Genomic DNA, 24,839 nt, shown 5'->3' on the forward strand with positions numbered 1-24,839 from the left:
AACTAAATTGGCGATTACGTCTTATCATTATGCAGCTCATTGGCTACTCCCGCCTTATTATCACGTTATTCCCGCCTTATGTTTTAACCGGGCCGTTCAAAACTCCCCCTTTTTATAAGCGTTTCGCTATAGATATCCTTTAATTCATTAGCAGAAACAGCCAATCAGAATAGCTGTAAGAAAACCCTTATGGGAATCCCCGAGGTCTGGCCGCCATGTTTATTTTGCATTGCACTTTACCACGCAGTCCTCAATAAAACCTTCGGTTTTCGGCAATCTACTTTATATTATTGGATGCAGGTATTTACATTGATAAATTGATTAGATATTCTATCCATAATATGCTGGTTGAAGATCATTGATGCTCCAGGAAGGCTGTAAACACGACAATATTGAACTCTACAAATTATCAAAAATCAAAATAGGCCCCTATACACTACAGTGCAAATGCACTGTGGCTGTGCTTTGTTACTGTAAATCCTGCATATGATATGATTCTGAAGCCAGAGATCAGGTTTCCCATTTTATATCTATTCTGTGTTTAGAATGATTGTAACGAGTTTACAATCCCCGATCACACCCCAAAAAAAGGTCATCGGTTGACTAACGAAGCACCACTGTTCAATGGATTTATAGTTGAATGCGATCAAACTACGTCATTTCCGATCGGGGATTGTAAATTTTAGCCGAATGATTGAATGGTAATGTGCATGGACCAAGCAGTTCCTTTCTTTTTACCTAGATATTCCGTAACATTGATACAACATCGGCCCTAACTCACAAGCCTACCTGCAGTATCGTAGACTAGAGTATGATATGATATTGCGATCGATCACCCACAGGCACAGATCAAATTTAGCGTGTCACTACACTACACTTGTTTATTATTGTTTGTTATTATCTATAGTTCGGTCCAAGATGTTCAGAAATCTTGAAAATTGCTCTCACTTTCACAATTGCTCTCGGTTTTTCATCAAACCTACCTTAAATTGAGCAGTACAGCATGTCCCTTTCAAAAGTTCATTCCGACCACAACCGCTCCAGAAAATGTGCAGCATGTGAGCCCCAATGCTAAATGCATGAGTCAAACACGGCGCGTCATGATGACGCTAATTGCAACAGAGCGTCTGGAGCTTGTCCAACGTAATTTTTCATGAGACTTCTTCAATCAATGGCGCGAAACCCCCATGCAAATTGGATGTACTCAAATTTCCTATGCTGGAACATCGGGGCATTTTCTGGAGCGGTTGTGGTCTGAATGAACTCTTGAATGTATTAAAATGCAGGGACAAGCAGTAATGATCAATTATAGTAGATTTGATGATAATCCAAGAGCAATTGTGACAATGACAGCGATTTTCAAGTTTTAGTTTGTCAGTGCTGATCCTGCTGGCGGCAGCACACTGACTGCGCATGCTATGTAATTTGTAATCTTTGTGCTACTCTTGATGTCATACAAACCGGTGTCCTGGTTGTACATGGGTAGAGTCATGGTAATCGCCTCCCTTCATGCCTTCCTGTCTTTCCAGTTAAAACTTCCTAAGAATGCCCAAGGAAAAAGACAAGTACCAACCTCCTAATCCTCGGAGGACATACACGATCATGTCGCAGGATGAGAGCAATGCTGGGAAGAAATCCCAGTGGTTTGAATTGGAGATTACAGGTAATTATTTGTGTCTGACCAAAACATCATGGGAGACTGTGCAAAGGTAGAGATGTGTTGACGTTTCAGAGAGATGTTTGTCTATTTTGAAAGCAATACTTCATCAGGAGGATTTACTATTTGCTCTTTGATGATCAGTCATTCAGTGTGAATGCATCTTAATCAATCAAGTGTTAACAACATTTGTCTGTCATATTGACAACATGTGGTTCATACAAAAGATATTATAGCCCAAGGCAGTTTAAAACTTGTCCCATTATTTTCTCAAAACAACAACTGCGCACTAGTAGGCCTACAGTGTGCGAACTGATACGAAAAATGTCGTAACGGAACAAAAATGTGGGTCAGATGATCCATAATTTAGTAGTTGTTTTGAAATTGCAAATTTTGCTCATATATTTTATGGGAGATGGTGTACTATTCTAAGTATTCTTATGCTATCGCCTAGTAAACATTTTAGTTATAATTGTGTATGGCCCAACCCCCTATTTTATGTTCTTAAATGCACGATTTAACAGAAGTATAACAATGGGCCATGCAATTGAATTGCGATCTTGTGACATTGTCCTACTTATTCCAGTTTTTGTGTCAGTTGCGTTCTCATAAATGTGTTGGCCCCTGGGAGTCAGTTGTTTAGCTTCTTAAATATCACGTTGGCCCCAATACTCTTTTAAAAACACCACGGTCAGATTCAGTAAATTTTATGGATAGTCCTCTTTCTCTTCTCATGTAAAGATAGATTATCAATCTAATTGGCACTGGTGGTATTTTGAAAAGTACTTTGTTATGCAGTCTATCTTACTGGTGGCGGATCAAAATTGTGGTCATTAAGATTGCAGTGGGAAGTTCTGAAAAATAAAATATCAAAATCTTTTTTTAGGTATCCGCAACCTTAGCCCTGAACTTTGGAAATTGCAGCATCTGACGTCGCTTTACCTGAACGACAACAACTTGATGCGTCTGCCTCCAGATGTGTCTCGCTTGAGTAATCTGACGTATCTTGACCTATCTGCCAATAAACTCCGCAGCTTGCCGGCAGAGATCGGGGACATGGTCCACCTCAGGGAACTTCTTCTCAACAATAATTATCTGAGAGTACTGCCATATGAACTGGGAAGACTATTCCAGCTTCAGACACTTGGTAAGCCCTTCAATTCCAGGATCTAATTAGTAATATGGCTAAGGGTTTTGTCTAAGGTGTTTCTTCTCACATCTGAAATACAATGCAATTCCAACTAGCCAGCGGGGTCCATTCAGTATATTTTGTATGGTTGTAAACTGAAAATCTTGAATATTTTTAGCCTATGAGAGCTTCTCCAATGTGTAGACCTATTTAGGTTCTGTCTCAAAGTCCTGGACTTCGACTTTTTAAATATTGTAATGAAGGAGATATTTCCCTGGGTTTCCACAGCCTTTGCATGATCTGGAAATGGATGTCATGCCTCTTTGTTTCAGGTCTTACTGGTAACCCTCTATCGCCCGAGATACTCAGCATCTACAATGAGCCTAATGGACAAACCAAACTTCTGACTTTCATGCTTGATAATCTACATTGTAAGTACATTCATCTTATCTGGCTATAAGTTTGAAAGGCCTGATTCTACTGCTGAACTGCAGGGGCAAATATTGGATGCGGTTTATATTGGTGTCCGTTTTATTTTGAAGCAAGTTAGTTAGCTCAGTAATTGTAAATGACCAGAAAGGCCAGTGAAAGTACTGCATTTGAAGAGTTTCATCTCAAAGCACAATATATGCACCATATCCAACACTTCAGAGTTCACCATACCAAAGCATTACCCTTATGATTATGAAATTACCTGCATAATTCACTTGATCTGTGTGCATGGCACGTCAGCTTTGTCCGACAATCTTTTGAGTTTTGTTTTAACTTAATATATTTCAGTATCTCATCATACAGATGGTATGTTTTTCCAAAAAATTGTTGTGTAAATATTTTTGTAAATGTTTCATTGCCTGTATGAATATGTTTTTAACCTTTGTAATGTTTTGTAAAATTTACTGTGTAATTGATAAAATGTTGTCTGTTATGAATGTGACATGTATGTAAATTCACAGTTTATTAATATTATGCATTGGCTGTTCTTTAGTTCCAGGGTTTCCTATTGATTTGTAATATGCCTTACTCCCTAGTCTAATGAAAGATTTGGAAGCAGAGTTTTGTTTCAGAGTACAACAAAGAACTAAGTCAATGTCACTGAAAGGTAGACCTCAGGCATCCCTAAGTAGAAGCACAGATCATTGACTTACTAGATTAGCATTATGTTGCTCACAAGTTTCCTCCACTTCATCTGGGCAGGGCAAATTTCTTAACTTTCTAAACAGGTTATTTGTTTGGCTGGAATACATGACTTAATGGGATATGAACAAAAAAACATCCGGCCTATCCTCAGAACAAGATGTCATTGTTTTGTGAGGTGACAGATGCAAATGGAGGCTGCACCACTAATGTACGACTCCTGAATGGCGAACACCTGACTGTTGATGGCTGGTCTTGTCCTGCAAGACTTCCAGGAAAACTTTAATCGATGTCCATCCAGCCTCTCCGAGAAAGAAACAAGAGTCGTCTCTACAGCAACATTTATTAGGGCCCAAGGAATATATCATACTAGCATTGTACCCGTGGCGCAGGCAGGTTCAAATGGGCTATACCTTGAATAGATTGAATTTCAATAAACATCTAATGCAATATCAAAGGAGCCTCACGAAGAGACAAAGTAAACCAACCATTTGTCCACAGATCGGACCTAGCTGTGGCGTGCTGTATGCGTGCATATAAAAGTATATCAGTTGGTCCGATAGAGATGATGAGGCAATGCCTCGTTCCTTAGTTAGCAATATGCGCCTTTTTATACGGAGAAGAAGGAGTACCCAGATAGGCCTTCACATGTCGGCCTCCAAATGGCTCGAACCAATTGCACTATCACTACTATAACTTTAAAATGCGTGCTCCTCCTACATGTAGCCAGGTCTCGGGCAAGGCACTTACTCGACAGGCAAGCTAGAAGTTCAGCACCGTGAGCAGCTCCTTGATAAGGCCATTTCAGGTTCAGCGCGCCTCTTCAGATCAAGTATTGAGAGCTGTGGTGAGCACATAAACATACCATGGTAACCTTCATTATCACGGGTTTATAGCTCTGGCTAACACAGCACCCATAAACAATAGACCACCAATTTGACCCCAGCTCCTTACTGCGGGAAAACCCAAGTCCAGCAACCGAAAGTACCAAAAATACATTTTTGTTTACATTTGAACTGCACACATACGTTTGTTTACAATTTCTTTCCCCGCGAAATCTCGAAGATCAGGTGACCTACAATCGTGGATTGAAAATAACATTAACCTGAGTTCAGCAGGTCAACACGTGTACAGGCTGTTCCAATCACCCCCCTACAGCCAGCCGTTCAACAGGTAGTGTTGGTCACCCCACAGGGAGTGCAGGTGATTCATTAATCCCCTGCATAACTAAACAGCAATGGCTTGGCTTCCGTGAGTGGTAAGGAGAATTGACCGTGTCCGATTAAAAATCCCTCATTACTGCTTCGCTGAAGTAAATTTCCGAAAATAAACATGACGTTGCATCAGGATAACATATCACCTGCAAACGTGCAAAATTTCGAGACGAAACACGACACCCAAATGGCACTTTAGCGAGCCGCCTTATAGTATTATGATATAGATTGGTGTCACATTTCCATTGTAATAGATGGCAGCACCTTTTGATACTGACATACATCAGAAGCTCTGGTGTCCAAGGGCTTGCACTTATTTAATTCAGACAATGATAGATGTCTCTGTTTGTTGTCATCAGGTACTTCTGACAACCCTTGGTTCAGAAGGTCACATTGTTGACATCTTACTTGCAGTTTTCCACCTGCTGTACTTACATATTAGAAATGCTCTACTCCTGAACTTGTACAAAATGTAGGTCTCAAAGTTGAAGGGATTTCACCCACGACTCTATATTCGGAGTTAAAGTGAGTTGAAAGGCGTGGCACACGGCGTACAAGATGTTCTATCAAACTCGACTTCAATCTACCACAAAGCGTTATGGCTAGTTTACCGTTATATATCTGTAATTGAGTAACTAATCACAGTGGTCAGGGTGTTTACCGTTATATCTGTAACTGAGAAACTAATCACAGTGGTCAGGGTGTTTATTATAAATACTTGCCATTTCAAAATTTGAAACAAAAACTAGATAAGTCGCTCATTTACATAAGTGTATGTATAAATAGCAGTAACAGCAGTGTATGACGGTCCTACGCTGCTGGCAGTTGTTGATGATAATGATGAGTGTGAAGGGATGCGACCAGGTGCCATTGGCTTACATCACTTGGCTTACATCACTTCCTGTACATGTCGCATATTTCCCTATCGTGTCTGGTGGTTAAAACACTTGGTCATTGTGCTTTGTCTCCAAGGTACTAATTGGACCCAAATGATGCACAGAGCTTATGAAATTATAATAACATGTATGAGGACAAGTTGTCTGTGATTATATATTACTAGGTGTGTCCGCTGATTAGACAGTTGTTCTAGTTATTACTCTGGCTCCTAAGTCAGAATGGGAATTGATTGACAGATTGTGTCGGGGTCATCCAAAAGTTATTGTCCAGGTCAAGTGAGTGCGCTGTGAAGTAGAGTGTCTTGAAGGCTTGATGAGATTGACAATAGATGTGTCAATTTCAAGGGGAGTGGTGCAAAGTGAGTCCACTCTGCCCAAGGAACATCTGGTCATGATGCTTTCTCATAAAATATGATTTCATCATTGTAATGTTTTAGGATGAAGGCGTGATTTACATAATCCTGGTATCATTAGTAATATTCTGTACTTTTCTAGGCTAATAGTCTCATATCGTGATTGAACTTGCAGCTGTTGATTAAAAGTGCTACTCACCTGTCCGTTCAGTGGGTCACATGATGGATCCAGGCATTTATATCTTTGGATAGGAATGGAAATATTATTGTAATCAAATGGAATAATAGAAAAATGAGGGCAGGTTTAATGACCTTTTTGTCAGATTGTAATGGAAATACAACTCCTAACCACTCTCAGATGAAGTGGTTTGTCACTGTTTTTAAGGTACCTACTTTGTTGTAGTAACGTTATAGTATCGATTTTAGTTTGGCACGAAAAATTTGCGGATGAACAAGAGTTGCAGAATCATTATATGACCAGCGGCCAACTGTCGTTTCATAAGTTATGGTACGGGGACATGGTAGTTAAGCGATGGGAAGTCTACTCTAGTACAAGACCTGTGCCTCGTTCATGGTAGTTAAGCGATGGGAAGTCTACTCTAGTACAAGACCTGTGCCTCGTTCAAGTACGAGGGTAGTTTTAGGATTATATGTGACCTATCGCAGCAAAACCAGGCACATGTCGCACAGAAGACGAGCCTTAATGACACCAGTTATTGTTATGGGGTAAATACAGTTAATATTTGAATATTAATATCATGCATCTCAACATCTCAACTTGACCTCAAGCCCAGGACATTGATATTTGCCTCTGGCCTTATAAAGTTGAAAAGAGAGTATGTGTGAACCCCTGCAGATTATTTGGCCTGTAATTCTACAGAATCCGGTGGAAATGTGCTCCCTGCTGGGCAAATTAATAAGGCATTGATTTTCCGAATGGTTTCTGAGGGCAGTGTTCTCACTTACCATGTTGACCTGGTAGATTTCTAACTAGCCCAAAGATGGCAACACTAGTTACTTAACTTGGAACTTATTGTCAAACTGCAGTACGTTTTATATTGTCCAAATTTTCAAAATCATCATTACTGCCAATTTCTCTGAACTCTTAATTCACTTGTCAATTGGCGACAAGGCAATAATGGAGGGTATGACTCGTGAGAGCTGAACTTGAAGGTGCGACAAGCAATTTTTTCAAGTATACCGAAAGTTTTAAATGAAGGTGAAAAGGATGCATTACATATGTTGCATGCACTACATATGCCTTTATACAGTGCACTGCTCTTGTCATTGTTGTCACTGTTTACCTCCATTCCCCTGCAAAAGTTGTATTTAAAGCCAAGAAATTTGCCGTAAACTCATGAAATGATCACTTCTTTCCTATTGCTGAGTGAATGTTTATGATCATTTCAATACTGCCATCAGATCACGATCCTGTTTTCTCCATCGCAGTCGACAGCATTTCACAGTCGACAATTATGAAAATGGTAATCTCCAACAGTCTGCTATATCTAGGTAATAAATCTGCCTGCAATAAACCATAACAGATTCTGCATATGACAATAAAACATAAAACATAAAACATAACTGTTATCATTGCAACATCTGTCTTCTCGGTTTTTAAAGACTTTTACGCTGAAAAACGTGCTCCAATTTTCAGAAATAAATACGTTGAACCTATCCATTTTGTATTTTTTCAAGCAGTGAAAATGTATGGAATGAATTGGTTATATCAGAAGAGTAAAAGTGTATGATGATTCATCCAGGTATTACTTTACTTTACAGGCACCCTCCCAGGTATGTCATGCTCTTGTCATTGTCAAGTATGCAGGATTGTTTTGTTTTAAATTAATACGAAGGACATTCATTGTTGCTTTTCAGTTACAGAATTTGTAATTTCGGTCAGTCATTATGATATTTCCCTGCTAGAGAAACAGTGAGCATTGTATTACAATATCTTTTTTAGATAAAATTATGAAGCCAGTACTGCATTGTACCACTTTTTATCTTTTTAGAAAGGGGAGTGGATGCAGACAGATATAAAATTGAAATATAATAGTATTGTCTGTGTTCTGCAGAATTATGTTTGTAAATAAATAACACAGCTGTTGGTGCATGTGCTCCTCCCATTATATATACAATTTGAGATTATAATCTATTCCATGTCGTGGAAGTTCTGTCATAATTTACTGCGTCACCAATTAGCAACCTGCTGGTCCAATGCCATATATTCGATTGTTGGAAACATAAGTTTATAATGAGGCATGCACATCAATACTTTGTGTTCTGTTGCATTTGTAGCATACTCCTCGTTTGAGTTTATGATATTGAATGTAGTATGTTGTAAAGCCTCTGGAACCAGTCCTGAATAACTTCAAATGGTAACAGGCTGACCTCCCTTACGTATGTACAAACAGCAATGCTCTCCTTCATGCAAATGTACCTGCATTTCCAATCGCATTTAAATCTTACACCACGGTTTTGAATTGACCTACATTTCAAGCTTAATTGCAATTAATATGGACCTTGCCATATGTTTGCATGTTTATGGAGGCAAATGGACCATTGACTTGTATTCTGTAATATCTTGTGTCACATGACTGGAGAGGTCATGGTCCATCCTTGTGTCCATGACTTGACCAAAGTTGAAAAGGTTGCACATTATGCAATCAACTTCATCTGTATATTGCAAAAGGCTTCCATAACCATATATGGTAAATCATGTGATGTTCTTTAAGCCAATTGTCACGGCATACTACCCTAACTTGACAGCTTACCACCCAAACTTGACAGCTTACCACCCTACCCTGGAAGCAGCCATCATACCTTGTATTGCACACTGGCAAACCTTCTTGAATGGCAAAGGTATTCTGTGGAGAACCCTACCCCCCCCCCCCCACACACACACACACACGCACCTGGCAAACGTATCTGTAGTAAATGAAATAATCACTTAATTGCCACATGACAATTAAAAAATTGTCAAAGAACCTTTTTTGCAGAAATAGAGAACAGAAATGTTGGCTTATAAATGATAAATTACTTGATTTCTTTCAGGTTCGGATGCAAACTCTGATAAAGTTTACTTTGTGTTTTATATAAGCTTCCCATTATTGTATTAATGCTATTTTTGAAGTCTCTCTTCGAATTTAAATCCTTATGTTAATTCACTTTATTCGATGAAATGCGTACAGGCTTAATTGAAGTATAACTATGCCATATTTGTATGTGTGGTCATGAACTTTTTAATCTAACACCTGATGAATCACTTATGATTGTACCAGCATCGAAATGTTTCAGATTAAGTTGTTGAACCTACCAATATCCACGTGGGACGTTGGAGTTATGCCAGCCATTTTACGATGTGTTTATGCAAAATATGAAAGTGTAGATCAATAAATGTTTTCAATTGGTTGTGGTAGATAATTGATGCAGTGTCATAGAAAATTGCCGGAAGGGTTTGTCATGTGAAGGGTATATATGTCCAGTGTTCTGACCTCTCTACCTGTTCCAGCGGCAGCGTGACACAATAGAGTTTAAAGTGTGACAATGTACAGTTGTGAGCTTGGATGCAACTGAAAGTGTAGTGTTTACTATAGTTGGTAATCTGTGACGTATTGTTGCCTGATTGGCCGTAGCGCCGCTTCTTATCATACTTTCACCTGGCATGCATACATAATGACATGAGGATGCACAGTCTTTGAACAACTACAAAGGAGAAAGGAGCCTGTTTGGTAAAATAACGCTGTGTGAACAAGGACTTTGGAGGCAGTAGAGGGGATAGTGCATTGTGAATGCATGGACGGAGATCATTCATGTGAAGAAGCAGCCCATCGCAGCTCATCAGTGGACTGTAGCAAATTGGTTGCGGGTTTCTACAGAGAGTGCATCGTTGCTTGGATGATACAGATAATGATCACGTAGTAACCTACCTGTTGTCATGAAAATCACTCTTAAGGATGTCCTTGATAACAATTTAGGCCTACTGGAAGTGACACCATACCAACGATGTTAGTTCACCAGCGTGGATGACAACAATCACATAAGCCGGGTCAGAGTGTGAGTCATGACAAGGAACTGTACTCATGCTACTAGGAAGTGTTATTTGTAATGCTCACGCGCATACAAAAAGGACATCAAGTTTCAGGAAATCTAAGATGGCATGCTACCGTGAAGATGCCAGGAACATTTCGGATTGCAGTGCATTGGGGTTAGGAGTATAGGAGGTGAGTGCTCTTCTCTTTCTTTCTCTTAATACATCTCTCTACTTTGCTGCGCTCTAACCTGTTTTTGCTAACAGGTTCTCATCGCTATACAGGTAGCATTCACCTTTAGTGAAGGTGTTTGATTCCTCAAGGCGGTATATTAACAATGCTATGGTATACTTGGTTTATCCTGGCTCCAAATGCTGTATTCGTGTAATGTACATCCTCTGCATACATACCACTGTGATGATCAATAGTACATCTTAGCTACTCTACTGGAATTGATTGGCATTTCTAATACAAATTTTAAATTGTTAATCAATAGCAAATTTACAACAATTTTTTCATCATGATCTTTTAAAAGACTAAACGTGTAAAATGATTAGTGAATGATCACTTCATCATTTCAAATCAAGAACGATTGTTAATTTTTGTCTCCATCTTTGTTATTGGCATGGAGTCCAGAAATAGACAATGATATCACCATAAATTGCAATTGGTTCTCAGCTCCAATGCCATTAGAATACCGAACATATTTTACTGGGGCCCTGCTCGCCTCATTTCAGCGTGTGTTGTTGTGTGTTTGAAATATCAAGTTAGCTGCGTACACATGTGTGTTTTCACAAGAATCGCTCGTGCCGACATGAGATTGTGTGCCTGGAGTAAAATAATCAATATTGGCGGCTTTGTTTGGTTGGCAACATGTATGGGTCTCGGGATTGAAACACATCTATCCGCCCGCACCATGCTCGATGATACCATGTGACTTGAGTATAGAGCTGCATGGGTGGCGAAATGATCCTTGACAATTAAGGGTGGAGGGGGCATTAAATTGTTAAACTGGAGACAGTTTATATCGCTTCATTTCCATTGTGGCATCTGACCAACCAGTTGACAGAAAGCCACTTGCAAACATTTTGATAAAAGATAAAAAATCAGTTCTCTGTTCTCACAACTGGATACCTTTGCATAAAATACCTGCAGTGCTTGTAATCAATATTATTATTAGTGTGCAATCAAAACTTGACTAATTTTCTGTTCCGATATATATTGCGATTCGGGTCTAACACTTGAAGAAATTAGCTTAGGAGGTCAAACAAAGTGGACATTTTTTGCCAATTTCTGTTAATCGCTGTTATTGGGTCAACCAAATTAATCATTGGCCTTGTTCATGGCCTAGGTTCCATCAATGCTGCTCAGGCATGTGACTTCTTTTTGAGAATCGCCGAGACATATTCCTGAATGTTATGCAGGTATGTGGAATTTGATACAACAAGGTGACAGAAAATGACTTGCGAGTTTTGAGATACAAAAGGTATTCATCTCTGCTTCTTGTGGCCGAAGTTTAGTAAATCTGTGATTGATATCATGTTATTCAATAAGTGGTTTACGGTATTGGGTTGAGCAAAGAAACTGTTCCTGCCTTTCTAAAAATGGTGAATCATTGAAAATATTTTAAATTGGCTCTTTGAAGTTTTTCCTTGTGGATGTGGTGGGTGGAGTGGGAGCTGTTTGTATGAGTTTTATCACTCCATATCATGCCAGTCATTGAGACCTCATGCCTTGTCCTTGGGACGATTTACTTGAGAACCAATAGAATCAATCGGTCTTATTGACAATGCCTTTGATGCAAGTACTGACCTCCTGACTTGGTCAGTTTGAGGTCGATCTGAAGGGGAGAATACATGGCGGCCATGAAATCAAGATTTAGTAGTGATAAGATGGCTAAATGTCCCAGATTAATGAATTGGTCACACTTGTCCACGTCATCCCAATGAGTGTGCTTTGTGACATCAGGGCAAGAGTCAGGTATATATAGTACCATGATTCTCCTGCACCACTCACCACTTCTGGACAACTCGTTTGATAATATAAGACCGGATTAATGTACGATCGGTGGCCGCAAGTAGCTTGACGGAGTCACCCGGGCACGATATGGATGATATATAGAATCGTCAAGCAGGTTAGTCAGGCTATTGATTGGAATCTATTGGTAAGATCTCCGCTATTGGGACCGGTGGGTGAGTTCACTCGTATCATTCAGTGCAAAAGATAATTCTTCTGCCTTAACTGTTGCATTTCTGGTTTCTAAGGGTTATTTAGTTTTCCTTCAAATCTGTTTTGTGTTGAAATGCCTGGGGTATATATTCATATTTCTTGAAATACTGAAAGTCTTTCTTCAGCAGAGGCAATAGTGAGCATGTTAACAGCTCAGATGAAATGAGGGGGTGCCTTTAGATCAAATGTTCAAAGAACTCTTTTTCTATTTCGTACAAAGAAAACTGTTATCGAATTTTTGTATGGATATCTGGTTGTGAGACATAGCTGTCTAAAGGAAGGAGGCAATTTAGAACAAGGAAGTTCTTGTTTTTCTGAGTTACCTTATTTTGTTGAAATGTTTTGTTGTAGAAATTGTTAAATGTTAATTATTGGGAAAAACACATTAATGTGTTTTGCTATTGGTCTTAAGGCACATCTGCTGCCAACATGGTTATGTCTCGCTGTTGATGTAGGCCCTATATCGATATCTATTTGGGCCTAATCATAGGTGGTTGTTCCATCCAAACTTTCCTGTTGATAAAAACTTGTCTCCGAACTTCTGCTTAAATTCATCATAATAAAAACACTTAAAATGTCTGCCCGGAGCAATTCCTACTGATCATCATGTTTTCATAGAATTATACACTCGGAAGTGTAAGTGCAGAGTAAAACAGAATGCCAACCCATGAAAATATTTGCCGACTTTGAAGTGGTCTGGTACATCCGTCTGCGCATTTTCCATCAGACTGAGTTCTCTCTTTTGTGTCTTCTTCCTAACATTTACCAAAATCTCCAAAATGTTTGCATAACCATTTGATTTATTCCATTCCAAACAAAGTTGTCTCTTTTGTGTCTTCTTCCTAACATTTACCAAAATCTCAAAAATGTTTGCATAACCATTTGATTTATTCCATTCCAAACAATACATGTACCAGGACAAAGCGATTGTTCACAACCGGGTCTCATTGTTATACCTTCTCAGTATTTTTAGGAGCGGTAATTTTGACCAGGAAATATCCTAATTATTGTAAAATGACATAATCACAATGAGCCAGTTGAGCCATAGTTGATTGCAGGGTCATAGGATATAAATTTCCGGCATTGTTCTAGACCAAGCCCCGAATATTATTTTCATTACTGATATCTTGGATGCTGGTGTTATGGTGGTTTCTGATTTACTGCCCTGCCGCTGATGAAATACTGCGGGAGTGTGTATAAGTGGTGTACTTATTCCTGATTTACTGTTATCAAGTGGCAATTTTCGGATGGAGGAAAATGTTCAGGTGTAAATGCTTGGCGGCTTCCTATTAACCCTTTCTATAAGAAAGATTATTATTTCAACACCAAGTATAGTTATATTATGGAAGTAATTACACGTGGCATGAGTTGACAAAGGAATATTTCTCATTGAATTCACTCAAACCTTGTGTCCAGCACTCCCTGCAGTGAAAAAATATCAAATTGGGATGCTTATGCTAAGCTGCTGGTGAGATTTCATCAGTAACACATATGATTAATATTGGCAATCAACCTTCCCCCCACCACCACCACCAGCACAACCACCTGGAGATGTTTTAAATCAAGGTCTAATCGACGTTTATTACAATATTTTATGGATGGCTGCCTTGGGCATTAACAAGCAGATGGAGAAAATTAAAAATGGAAGGTTTCTCCAAGACACAAAGGATCGTTAAAGGTCATACCAATATGTGATAAACTATAAGCATGAACCCTTTGAAGACTTACATCATCTTGTCATTGAGAAAAAGTCTTGTGTATTATACGATACATCCTTGTTTCTAACACACTTATCTTAGCAATGACTCTATTTTAGAAGTATAAGTACACATTTGTGAGCGACATCGTTGATTAAAGGACAAAAAAAATCATCATTTAAGTGTAAATTGGTGTTAAAACATGGAAATTTAAATGTTTTAACATAATGACACATTGGCATAATCTTGATCAATTAAGTCAGAGGGCCCTGTGTTAAGAGGCTATTAACTAGGGGTATTTATTTTGAGGACATCATCCGGTAATTTAGTTTTCGTGTTGTGTGAAAAGCTCTGTTGTGACCCCCAGATTTGAAATCTGTTGGAGCTTGTCTTTCAATCAAAGTTCACTTCATCCTAAAAATTCTTGGATAAGTCGTGCGACTTTGTGTGGGCATTGAGCTGTTGTAACGCTTGTTTAAGCCAACTTGGAATCAATGGACCTTTAATCTTATTTCACCCTAAGTATTTGAGAGTCACGTAAGTATTAACCAAGGATATTGCAAAAACTGAACTCATGCCGTGAAAACTTCATGGGCATGGTCTGTTTCACATCAACAAACTTGACAATTACTGTGAAATAGGGCATGTAGATACAAAATGTATGTATTCTGGTTTAATGGATAAATGCTGATATGCTAATGCTTTCCCTTGTCATCGTTTCAGGTGAACTGACCAATTATATCTGGGTCCTTTCAAGAGGCGGAGAGGTGGGCAGGTTTATTTGCTCCTGATCACTATTCGAATGCAAATACCTTCTGAGTGTACAGAGAAAGTGGAGAGTTCATCCTGGAGAGTTCATCCTCTGACGTGGAGGTAACTATATTCTCGTCATATCAAACCCAATGCCTGGTTAGGAAGGAGCATTGAGGAGTTGCAGTTCAACAACACTGAGTCAAAATGTCAAAAACTGGCCGGAGCCGTAAGCAGCACACAGCTGAAATATCCATTGCCAGTATTGGCAATTTGGAGGTTATCAGCGAAGAGAATTTCTTGAAGCGGCTGGAGGGGATGTCGTCATGTGAGGACTGTAAACATGAACGTTCAAAATCAACGCAGTCAAAACACCGAAGACCGGTGAAAAACAAGAAAAAGTTTCGCCAGCAGAAACAAGCGCGGACCAACTCGCCGATTGTTATTAAGCTGTCCGATACGTTGAAACCGCAGAAGAGTCGGAGGAGAGGTTCGAAGGGTGCAAAGATGGAGGAGGAAACTGTTACTGTTAACACTACTAGCTCAGGGAATAATAGTAGCAACAGCCTGGAGATGGCTGGCAGCAAATCCGAGAAGAATTTCTCGGCTATGATCTCAATTTTAGAGAAATGTCACCAGAAGCATTTCTCATCTGAATTTTCTTTGAACTTGAACATGGATAGTTCACTGTGCTCACAAAGCAATGTCCTGCTGAATAATACTCGCTCACCTTTACCGCACACGAGGAATACTCCAACTACCCCAAAACAGTTTTTCGTTCTTTCAAATAACGTGGATGTTATTTGCAATGATTTGTCGGGAAAACCAGGCTCCGTGGTCGGGGGTGATTCTTCATCATTAGTACTAACACATTCTCAGGCAGAAAATGGAGGACCCAACACAATATTAGTGGACAAGGACTTAAGCAGGGATGAGATGAGTCAGCTGGTCGAATACACCACTGGCTTTGCTGTGACTCGTTTTGACTGTATGCAGCTTGATTGTGCCGATTGCATCTCATGGCCAAGTACTGTTGCAAAGTGTCGTAGCGTGGGGGATCACTTGGATCCTGATGACGATGACACAGACATTAGCAGTGAGAGTTCTGATGCAACGGATACAGACACTACCACCATTATTTCTACGTCTTTTTCTTCGTCATTGCGGCCATCTGTTTCAGAATCTACATCCTCTTCATCACCTGTGTCTTCATCGGATGAGCTTAGCTCAACCCCCGCTGAGACGTCCTCTGATAGTGATGAGGACGAAAAACAAGATGTGGTCATTTGTTCTCCAATAACCAAACCTAAAACTGCCAAAGCAGAATGTGCTTTGATTACAAAACCGAAAGTCATCAAAACGGCAGCAGTTACAAAACCAAAGACGGTGAAAGCTACTTGCAGTACAAAAACAGTTAGGAAAGAATCAGTAACAGTTTCTACTAAAGGTAATTCAGCTACTCAAGAAAAGCGCAATAAAAAATCGGCCAAGGACAAATCTAAATCTGCTACACCACAAATCTTTACTATTCAATCTAAAACTGGTGCTGTACAAGGAGACAGTGTCTACATAGACCTTACTGATTGTGATGTGGACATTAGTGTTTTCTATCATCCAAAACCAACAGAATATGATTGGTGCTATCCATCCTCATCTGCAGCGCCGTGTTACGACGGCTACTGGTACTACCCGCCGATGTCGTACACATACTTTCCTTCCTACTACATGCAACCACCTGTCGTGTCAATACCGAGACCACTCTGCGTCCCTCGAGATCAGGATATACTCGCTTCATCAAAGACATGTATGATCCCAGCTCATGAGATCGAAAACTGTAAGATATTTTCATTTTTTTAATGCTGAACACTTATTTTGATATCTTCCATCGCCCTGCATGATGATGACCTTGTAAGATATTTTCCATTTCTTAAAACTTGCTTTCAGATTTGTTGATCCCTCAGCCAAGAGAGAAATTCTGCTGTCGCCCGAACTAAAATAAAATCATCCCGGTTGTTCTAAACAAAATCATGCAGTTTGCACAAACTAACTGCTGATGAAATATAGGTATAAACTTAGGGCCAGTTGCTCAATCGGCTTAAGAGGCAAATGCCATTATTAGCTGAACTGAGTATCTCATTCAGTAAAGTAGCATTTGGATCAATGTCCCTGGTTTGGTCGTAGAGTAACCAGACTTTAGTCAGGTTACTCTAAGGTTTGATACAATGTGTGATATGAATAAAGACTAGCAAATGCTTTTACTTCAATTTTGTACAGAAAGGCCTAGAGTAAATGTACATTGAGTTTTAGATAAAAGCATTTGCTAGTCTTTATTGATATCAGCCATTGATATGTGATCATGAGTAACACCTTGAATCTGGGATGGATTCATTTGATACTGATAGCTTCCTGGCCTAACACTCCTTGCTTTCCTGTTTTCGCAAATCATCTATTTTCAGGCGTGATTTTCTACCTACATCATTTTCTACCAGCTGATGTTCAGCAATGTATTTCGGGATAAGCACCTCTTGCCTAATGATAAATGATATATTTCTTCTTCGTCTGCTCTTCTAATCTTAGTCATATAGGACGTACTTACTGCTAAAGAATTACGACTATTTTTCTTTCAGAACTGTACTTGGAAAAGCCTCTCCAATTTTCATTCCATATTCTTTTGGTTATGGTTGTTCAATAAACTTTCTTAAATTTAAGGTGTGAGTTAAAGCTGACAGAAAATTGCAGGTGTAAACTGCACAGGATATCCTCTGTCTCATCTCAAATTTTCTTATTATGCGTAATATTTCTTAGTATGCCTTATACACAGAAATAGGCTAAATATCTATTGCCGAAACATGTCATCTTCATTCAGTTTATCTCGTTCAAGTGTACCACTATCAACTGACCTTGTTTTAAAATGTATAGTGGGAGGCGGGTGAGCCAGACAAGACCTCAGGAATTCCGGAAGCAGTGTCTTGGCCTGGTTCCATGATTACGTTTCCTTGTTCCATACTAAATGATATTTACAAGTTGACATCAGACTCGTGGGCTTTTATTCCTAGTAGGCCTTGTACCATGCCATGTTTGGTTTGTAAAGTTCGGCATGACAATTTGGCATTAAGGGGAGTGCAGTGAAACAACATTGTGAATAGTGTCGGATTTGCGATACAGAAAGGTTGTGGGTTCATGGCTGACCAGATTTGTAATAGACCGTGATATATACCTAAAATACACTCATCCCAGCAAAAAATAGTTTTAAGAAAAATGACCACTCAATACCCCGTTCAAGTAATATTTCAAGGAGAGGTTTGGAAATTCAATGCTGATGGACGTAAACAACAGTCATTTAGAGCTATGTTTTAATGTCAGAACATTTTGTGGAATTAATTGGATAAAAAAGGTACAGTGTACTTTCCTCTTTGACGTCATAAAGTATCATGTTAATTCCGAGAAGAAACCTTGACAATAGCTTTTGTTTTGAAAACACAGCTGGTGATTGGAATATGGTTATACTGAAGTCACCATTATTTCTGTTGTGCTATTTTCATTGATGTTTTGGGGCCGGGGATCAAACATTTGTTTGTGAGGAAAAAAATCAAAAAGAAATGACAAGACGAGACGTATTTGCTCTTGGTGTCAGAGGTATGTTATTAAGCCCCTCTGACAGTTTAATAATGTCGTGAGAAACCAATGTTTACTACAGCGAATGTGTGTTTACTATATGTCTCAGTTGTCCCCAAAGAATTGGCACTCATCATGCCTTTCAATGGACAAATTATGCAGTCTTGTGAAAGCAATGCATGATCATGACTGTCTTCATGCATGACTGGGTGGATTGTCAAAGGCCCATAGATGTCTTGTCGGGAGAAAAGCTAAAGGTGTGTTTTGGTGATAATCTATTGTGATGATGAAACATTCCGTCTCTACTTGTATAGCTTGTGAAAACTTGATAATCTAGCATTGAATAAGTTTGTTTTGGCTGACAGTATTTCTTTTGGGTGCTGCCCGACCTGGAAGAAGCCATTAACTTTATCCAGGAAAATGTAGTCGAGTTTAAAGTCTCTTTGTCTAACAATCATTTAGAATACATCATTTTGTTTCTGACAACTTGTGACTCTAATGTTGGTAAAACAAGCTGAACAATACATTTGGGTCAAAGCAATTCCAGTTGGACAAAATTCAAGGTGAAACCATTTTCAAATTCTCATTTATATCCAAAATTATGCTTGCACTTGATACCCCAGGAAATAGGTTTAAGTGGGCAGGAACAAGGCCTATTTTTTCATAGGTGTTGAAAGTCCTACAATTTTTACTTAGAAATCCTGGTTTGGTTTGATAACCACCTGATTGTCCTTTGCTCCATCAACCCCCATCCTATTGTTGTAACCGGAGCCTATGACAAGTGGAAAATGATTCAAAGATTGTAGGTTATCGGTACAAGAAATATTTGATGGTAATGATCAGCAGATTCCTCCCTCTCACTCCTGATATGATACAACATCCATTTGAGTTTGACGGTATGCCAATGCATGTCGGCCATTTTGGAAAGTGCTGGTGCCTGAACCTCTTGTGTCTTATTAAAAAATAAGATCAATATTGATTGATTGATCGTCTCCAACAATTTTTTTATTTTGATGAGGGCAGACCTACTTTTGCGGTTCATGGACTATGAAGGTCTTAGATTTACACTCATTTGTTCCGATCTCAAATAAGTCTGTTTTTAATGGGTTATCGCTTAAAAATAACCTAATCGATCTATTTTAGGGCATCCACTTCCAAGTCACTCTCGATGACATGGAGCCTTCGAAAGTTTTCTAAAGAGTCCTTTCATGCCACGTATGCCTAAAATTGGTGACCTCATTGCATCATGCAGTCATTGCTATTCTTTGATACATGTCATAAGTTTGTTATGAACAGACGCCATTGCAATATCACATTCAAAATGGTGGACCTAATGAGCCGGCTGTTAAGGTTTATTGTTTTAAAAGATAAAAGAATATGATTTCAAATTCAAAATGATATTTTGGTGCCTGGACAGCTTACAATTGTTATATATGAAGTGATGTACTTGTCTACGTGAAATCAGTGATATTCTATTATACATGTTCATTGCATGTTCCTTTGGGTGGGGCTTAGCAGGCTATCAAAACTTTTATTTGAATCTCATGTTATTCCTTCAGGCAATGGAGGTCACAAACTATATTCAATAATTCGTACTTTATTTCATTGCATGAAAGTGGATGAATATTTAATTCAACTCTATTGGTACTTGTTATAGTACATAAAATCCCCTCAGCAATTTCTGGATGTTTTCAGTATAATCCCAGTCCAACTCAGTTTGGTGTGCTCAGTCCGCAAGCATAATTAGAACGCTCCTAAAGCAAAAAAGTTCTAACCATGCAGTAAATTGAACCGTCTCAAAAAGTGGTGAGTTACTGAATCAAAGTGGCTGGTGGGTGAGGTAGAGTCAATGATTTGTGTATTGGTCACTTAGTGTCAAGCTTGTGTGCTCTCTTCAAGGGTACTAGATGCCTCACATTGATCAACAGGAGAAATCCATTAGAATGTTTGCTCTTCGGGGTTGGAGTTTGAGGTGAAGTTGATTAGAGGAGTTGCTGGTCGCTGTTTGCAGAAAGATATGACTATAAATTGCTACAAGCAGGTTAAAATTGTGGCAAGACTTGGAGCTGGATGCTGGGTCATCTTAAGCCTAATCCATACTCTAACGCAAGGCACGTCAGTGTCCAGTTTTGAATCGTGTATCAGATACCGACGCAAGTATATATATAGTTCTATACATCGACGTCAACATTTAGAAAATTGGAAACTGATATTTTCATGTTAAAGCTGAGCGAGGTTCTGAAGATTCAAATTCTGCCACTGGGACTCCAATCGAAGGCCGCAATGCTGATCGCTCTTGATTAGATTGATGTGTCAGTCTTATTTATTGGCTTCGATTCCAAGAACCATTATATCGTCACAACATCCCGCCGGCCCTGGGGGTTGTTTACCTTGGGACACGTCCGAGGCACGCACTAAATTTTTTCCGCCGTCCCTTCCAGTTCATGGAATTCCATCGAACATTATCCGAAATCAGTCCTTTCAACCAGCAAGCGCAATCGGCTGCAACCGAAGCATTGCCACAAAAATCAATTTAGCCTGGTATGGTGACTGTGGAAAACAGTGGAGTAACCATGGCAATGGGTTGCTTGGGCAGAAACCTCGTAAGGTACTCCCACGTCAAATGGCCCTTGTTTTGATGGGTTAGGTTACCATGCCAGGACATTAACGTACTGTTGTCTCTGAAACAGTGAGTATCATTTACTTTGCATTGTCAAGCTAACATCATTGAATCAGTTGCAGTCATCATGTTTTAAACATTTTGTTTTAGATTGCATGTATCGATTAGCTAAAGACCCATATCATTGAACCTTGAGAAGACCATAGATCTAGTACAGGTGACAGTTTTATATCAGTGCATCATGGAACCATCATGGAACCATCATGGTCTTGAATCTCCTTCAGTGATCATAATAACCATCTTACATGTATCTTTCTTGACCTGGTGATCAGCATACCCTGAGCCTGAGTATTGCATGGCGTTTCCATTGGCATCGCAGTATCTATACCCCCAAAGCTATCAAGGAACTGAAATGGTACAATCCTGGACTTGACGATGATTATAGTCCAGGCATGAACAGCTGTATTTCTATAACTGACCTTGACATTTTCTCTTTGCAGTCACTTTTGTCCAGCTAAACAGTATTGGCAACATTATGCTGATCACAGTCTTACCGCATTAATTTCATTGGCATCTTTCTCTTTCAGTCTGCTGCATGTCGATTATCTCCTGAAAATAGGAATGAAATCTGTCATGTTTTTGACCATTTTCCCTTTCTCTTTACAGTCACTGCTACCCAACCTGCCCAAAGACCATGGATTCCCTTGGCACACCCTGAAAGAAATCGCCCAACAGGTGAGTCTTGTTAGATGACCAAATGAGTCTATTCAGATAGTGAATCATATCCACTTTTGCTCTGGCACTCCTGATATGAAAAACACACCCAAGAGAACACCCAAATTTATAAATGAAATTGGCCAAATTCGAAGCCAGTGGATTGGCCTATATTGTACCATATAAATCGCAGTGATATGCACTCCTTTGTAAGAGCGAATGAGACAGGAGACAGAGTGCAGAGTGATAAGCATCGAGACATCATGAAAGAAATCTCAGCCAGCACAAAGTTGCCAGGAGAAATGTGAGCTTCTTAGTGTCGATAGAGTGAGATTCCTCTGCTAATAGAGTTTGCTGGTATGATTAGGCCGTTGTCAATAAAACGGGATGAGACCCGAGCTGTCTCCTTCGGCACCCCTGAGATTTGTGATTTCATGAGGTTCGTACACAAACTTCAGCGGCGGCCATGATTGGTCTATTGTCCACGTCCTATTCCTGCCCTGATCTATACTCCCGGGCCGGCCATCAATCCACGAAGAGATCCAGACCAGGACATTCCAACCTTTCTTTATTACAGACAGTCAATTTCATTTATTCAGCCTCGGATATAAATGCTTGTATGTGCGGCAAAGGAATCTTTGTTGCTGTTACTGTAGCTGCTCAAATGCGTCTGGTTGGTGATTGCACTTATTTACCACATATTTAATTGTGAAGATTTATGCTGATTGAACTGACGCAATAGCGTATCTGATTGGTAAATTGCGAGCCAAATCGTAAAATTGAGCGGCCATTTCTTCATTGAGTGCATGATTGATTGAGTTGACCAGAAGAATCATCCCAGGGGCCTGAGAATGTTTAACCTGAACGATTATTTCCGGGAAATTGTGGTAGAATTATCAATGAAATGGAGCAAGTAAATCGCGAATAAATCACTTTGGATGAAAAAAACCCAAAAGATTACGAAAAAGAAAGCTTTTGGGTGTTGATATCAGTGGCTTATGGATGTTGAATCAAATTTGGCAAATGAAGTAGCTGAGTTCCCTCGGTTAGATGATTGCCCCATCCTCATGGGGGATTCATAAGGTGACTAATGTTGTCTGGCTTTTAAGAATTCCACAAAGAAATCATGAGTGTTAATGAGTAAGGACTTTTGAATACACCCTGAGTGGGTCCAGTCTGATACCTACATGAATTATGTCAGATTTTCTCTGTAACGGTAACTGGACTGCAGGGTCAGAGGTAATTGGGCTGCAGGGTCAGACAAGTCTGACGTGTGAACGCTTTGATCTGTTGTTTATCCTAGCTTTCGAAAATGTTCGCCATTTCCCGATGGCAATTATTCCTGCATCGATTGGTATGAAAATGTGTGCCATTTGAAAAATTAGCCATTATGGTATGTTGAAGGAAGCTCAGAGAGTTTGCCTGCCATACCAAAGCAGAACTCTTCAAATATTTGCAGAATTTGTTGATGTTTGTTTTGGATGGATGTTGGGCAAAATAACCATTATCCTTTGTAAATTAGCTGTTGGCTGAAGCTTTATTGAGAGGGTTCTCGCCCAAAGTCACATAACATGAGAATGGGTGTTTTGTAAAACGAATCATGTTGTAAACAAGTGCTAATGTCGTAGCGATATTTGTTCTTTTTCACTCCGGCTTTGGATGGAGTGATAATATTGGCACTGCTACACAAATAATGTGTTCAATAAAATTCTAGCACTTGGATTGTTGGGGTCGGGTGAGTCCGCGGGTGAAGGTGCTTGGTCACAAGCATCGTCAATTGTCAATTTGAGAAGCGAGGTTTTACATCATCACGGCCACGGGTATGAAAAATATGAAAAAAGGTAACTGATGATTGATTGCAACCAGGTTTCATACCTGGCTCTTTGACCTAATCGTTTCTCCGAAGAGCTGTGATATAAATGTAATTGATGACACTATAAGAGCGGACTGAAATTCAGCTAATGATCGAGTCCGACACTATCTTTTGACAACCACCACATTTCTTAGGTTTGTTGCTTTTGCCAGATAGGAAATGGGAACCATTTTCTATGATGAACTATTTAAAAATCAAGCTCTTTTTCTGACTCCCTCAGTTTAATATTGCTGCATTTTCTATCATTTAAGGCAGCATGGTGCGGGCTCATCATGGATATTGGCTCATGCCCAACTGACTGATCTTCATACATGTCCATTGGGTGATGGAGCACATGGAGTAAACTAATGGCATCTATTGATTTAGATGGAGACCGCATGCAAATGAGTCGGGTGATCTGGGCTGCATGGACGATTAAGTGTCCTTCAGTTTGCGGTGAACGATTCTTGGGTGCCGTTGCTAAGGCAAGCGGTTAATCCGTCTGAGCATCAGCAGTTTGAGAAAGAGTGAGTCTGGCGGCATCTTTAGTGCAAAAACTAGCAGTTGGCACATCTCTGTTAAGATTTAGTGATGTGGTTGTCTCAAATAGGTTGCCGAGATAAAATGCCTTGGATGGTTGATAAGAGACCAAGCCATCAAGCTTATGTACCAGGATATCGCAGGCAGGTTATTGCCGCTAAATTATAAGAGCTTGCCTTACATATTTTTTGCTAACAGCGCTTTCAGTGCCGAATAATCACAACAAATAAACTTCTAATCACTGAGAAGTGACGTCGTGACGTCATGGTATAATGTTGTTGCATTGTTACCTTGATTGTGTCATGTGTGCAGTCACCACTCTCATCAAACAACATGCAATTTGTCACATGCCCCTAGGTTTATTGGCCCCTTTTGGCACCCTGGATCCTGTCGTTGGGCCTTGAACAA

At 39.6% G+C, this 24,839-nt stretch overlaps 1 protein-coding gene across 4 annotated transcripts in view; it reads left to right on the plus strand.

The window, feature by feature from the left end:
- Nucleotides 1-212: 212 nt before the first annotated feature.
- The window catches only part of LOC135490928 (CCR4-NOT transcription complex subunit 6-like), a 46,746-nt gene continuing 22,119 nt past the window's right edge, over nt 213-24,839 (plus strand). Inside the window, exons 1-6 of one of the 4 annotated variants that reach the window (XM_064776527.1) lie at nt 213-300; nt 1,530-1,663; nt 2,544-2,804; nt 3,119-3,217; nt 3,567-3,584; nt 21,992-22,060. In XM_064776527.1, the coding sequence (XP_064632597.1) occupies nt 1,546-1,663; nt 2,544-2,804; nt 3,119-3,217; nt 3,567-3,584; nt 21,992-22,060 (565 nt within the window). In that variant the 5' untranslated portion in view covers nt 213-300; nt 1,530-1,545. Of the gene's footprint in view, nt 301-1,529; nt 1,664-2,543; nt 2,805-3,118; nt 3,218-3,566; nt 3,585-9,901; nt 10,607-12,369; nt 12,549-15,063; nt 16,925-21,991; nt 22,061-24,839 lie in introns of those variants that run through there. The other 3 variants (XM_064776535.1, XM_064776511.1, XM_064776520.1) reach the window with 3 other exon arrangements.

Source organism: Lineus longissimus, chromosome 1 (assembly GCF_910592395.1).
Source record: "Lineus longissimus chromosome 1, tnLinLong1.2, whole genome shotgun sequence".
Classification (NCBI taxonomy): Eukaryota; Metazoa; Nemertea; class Pilidiophora; order Heteronemertea; family Lineidae; genus Lineus; species Lineus longissimus.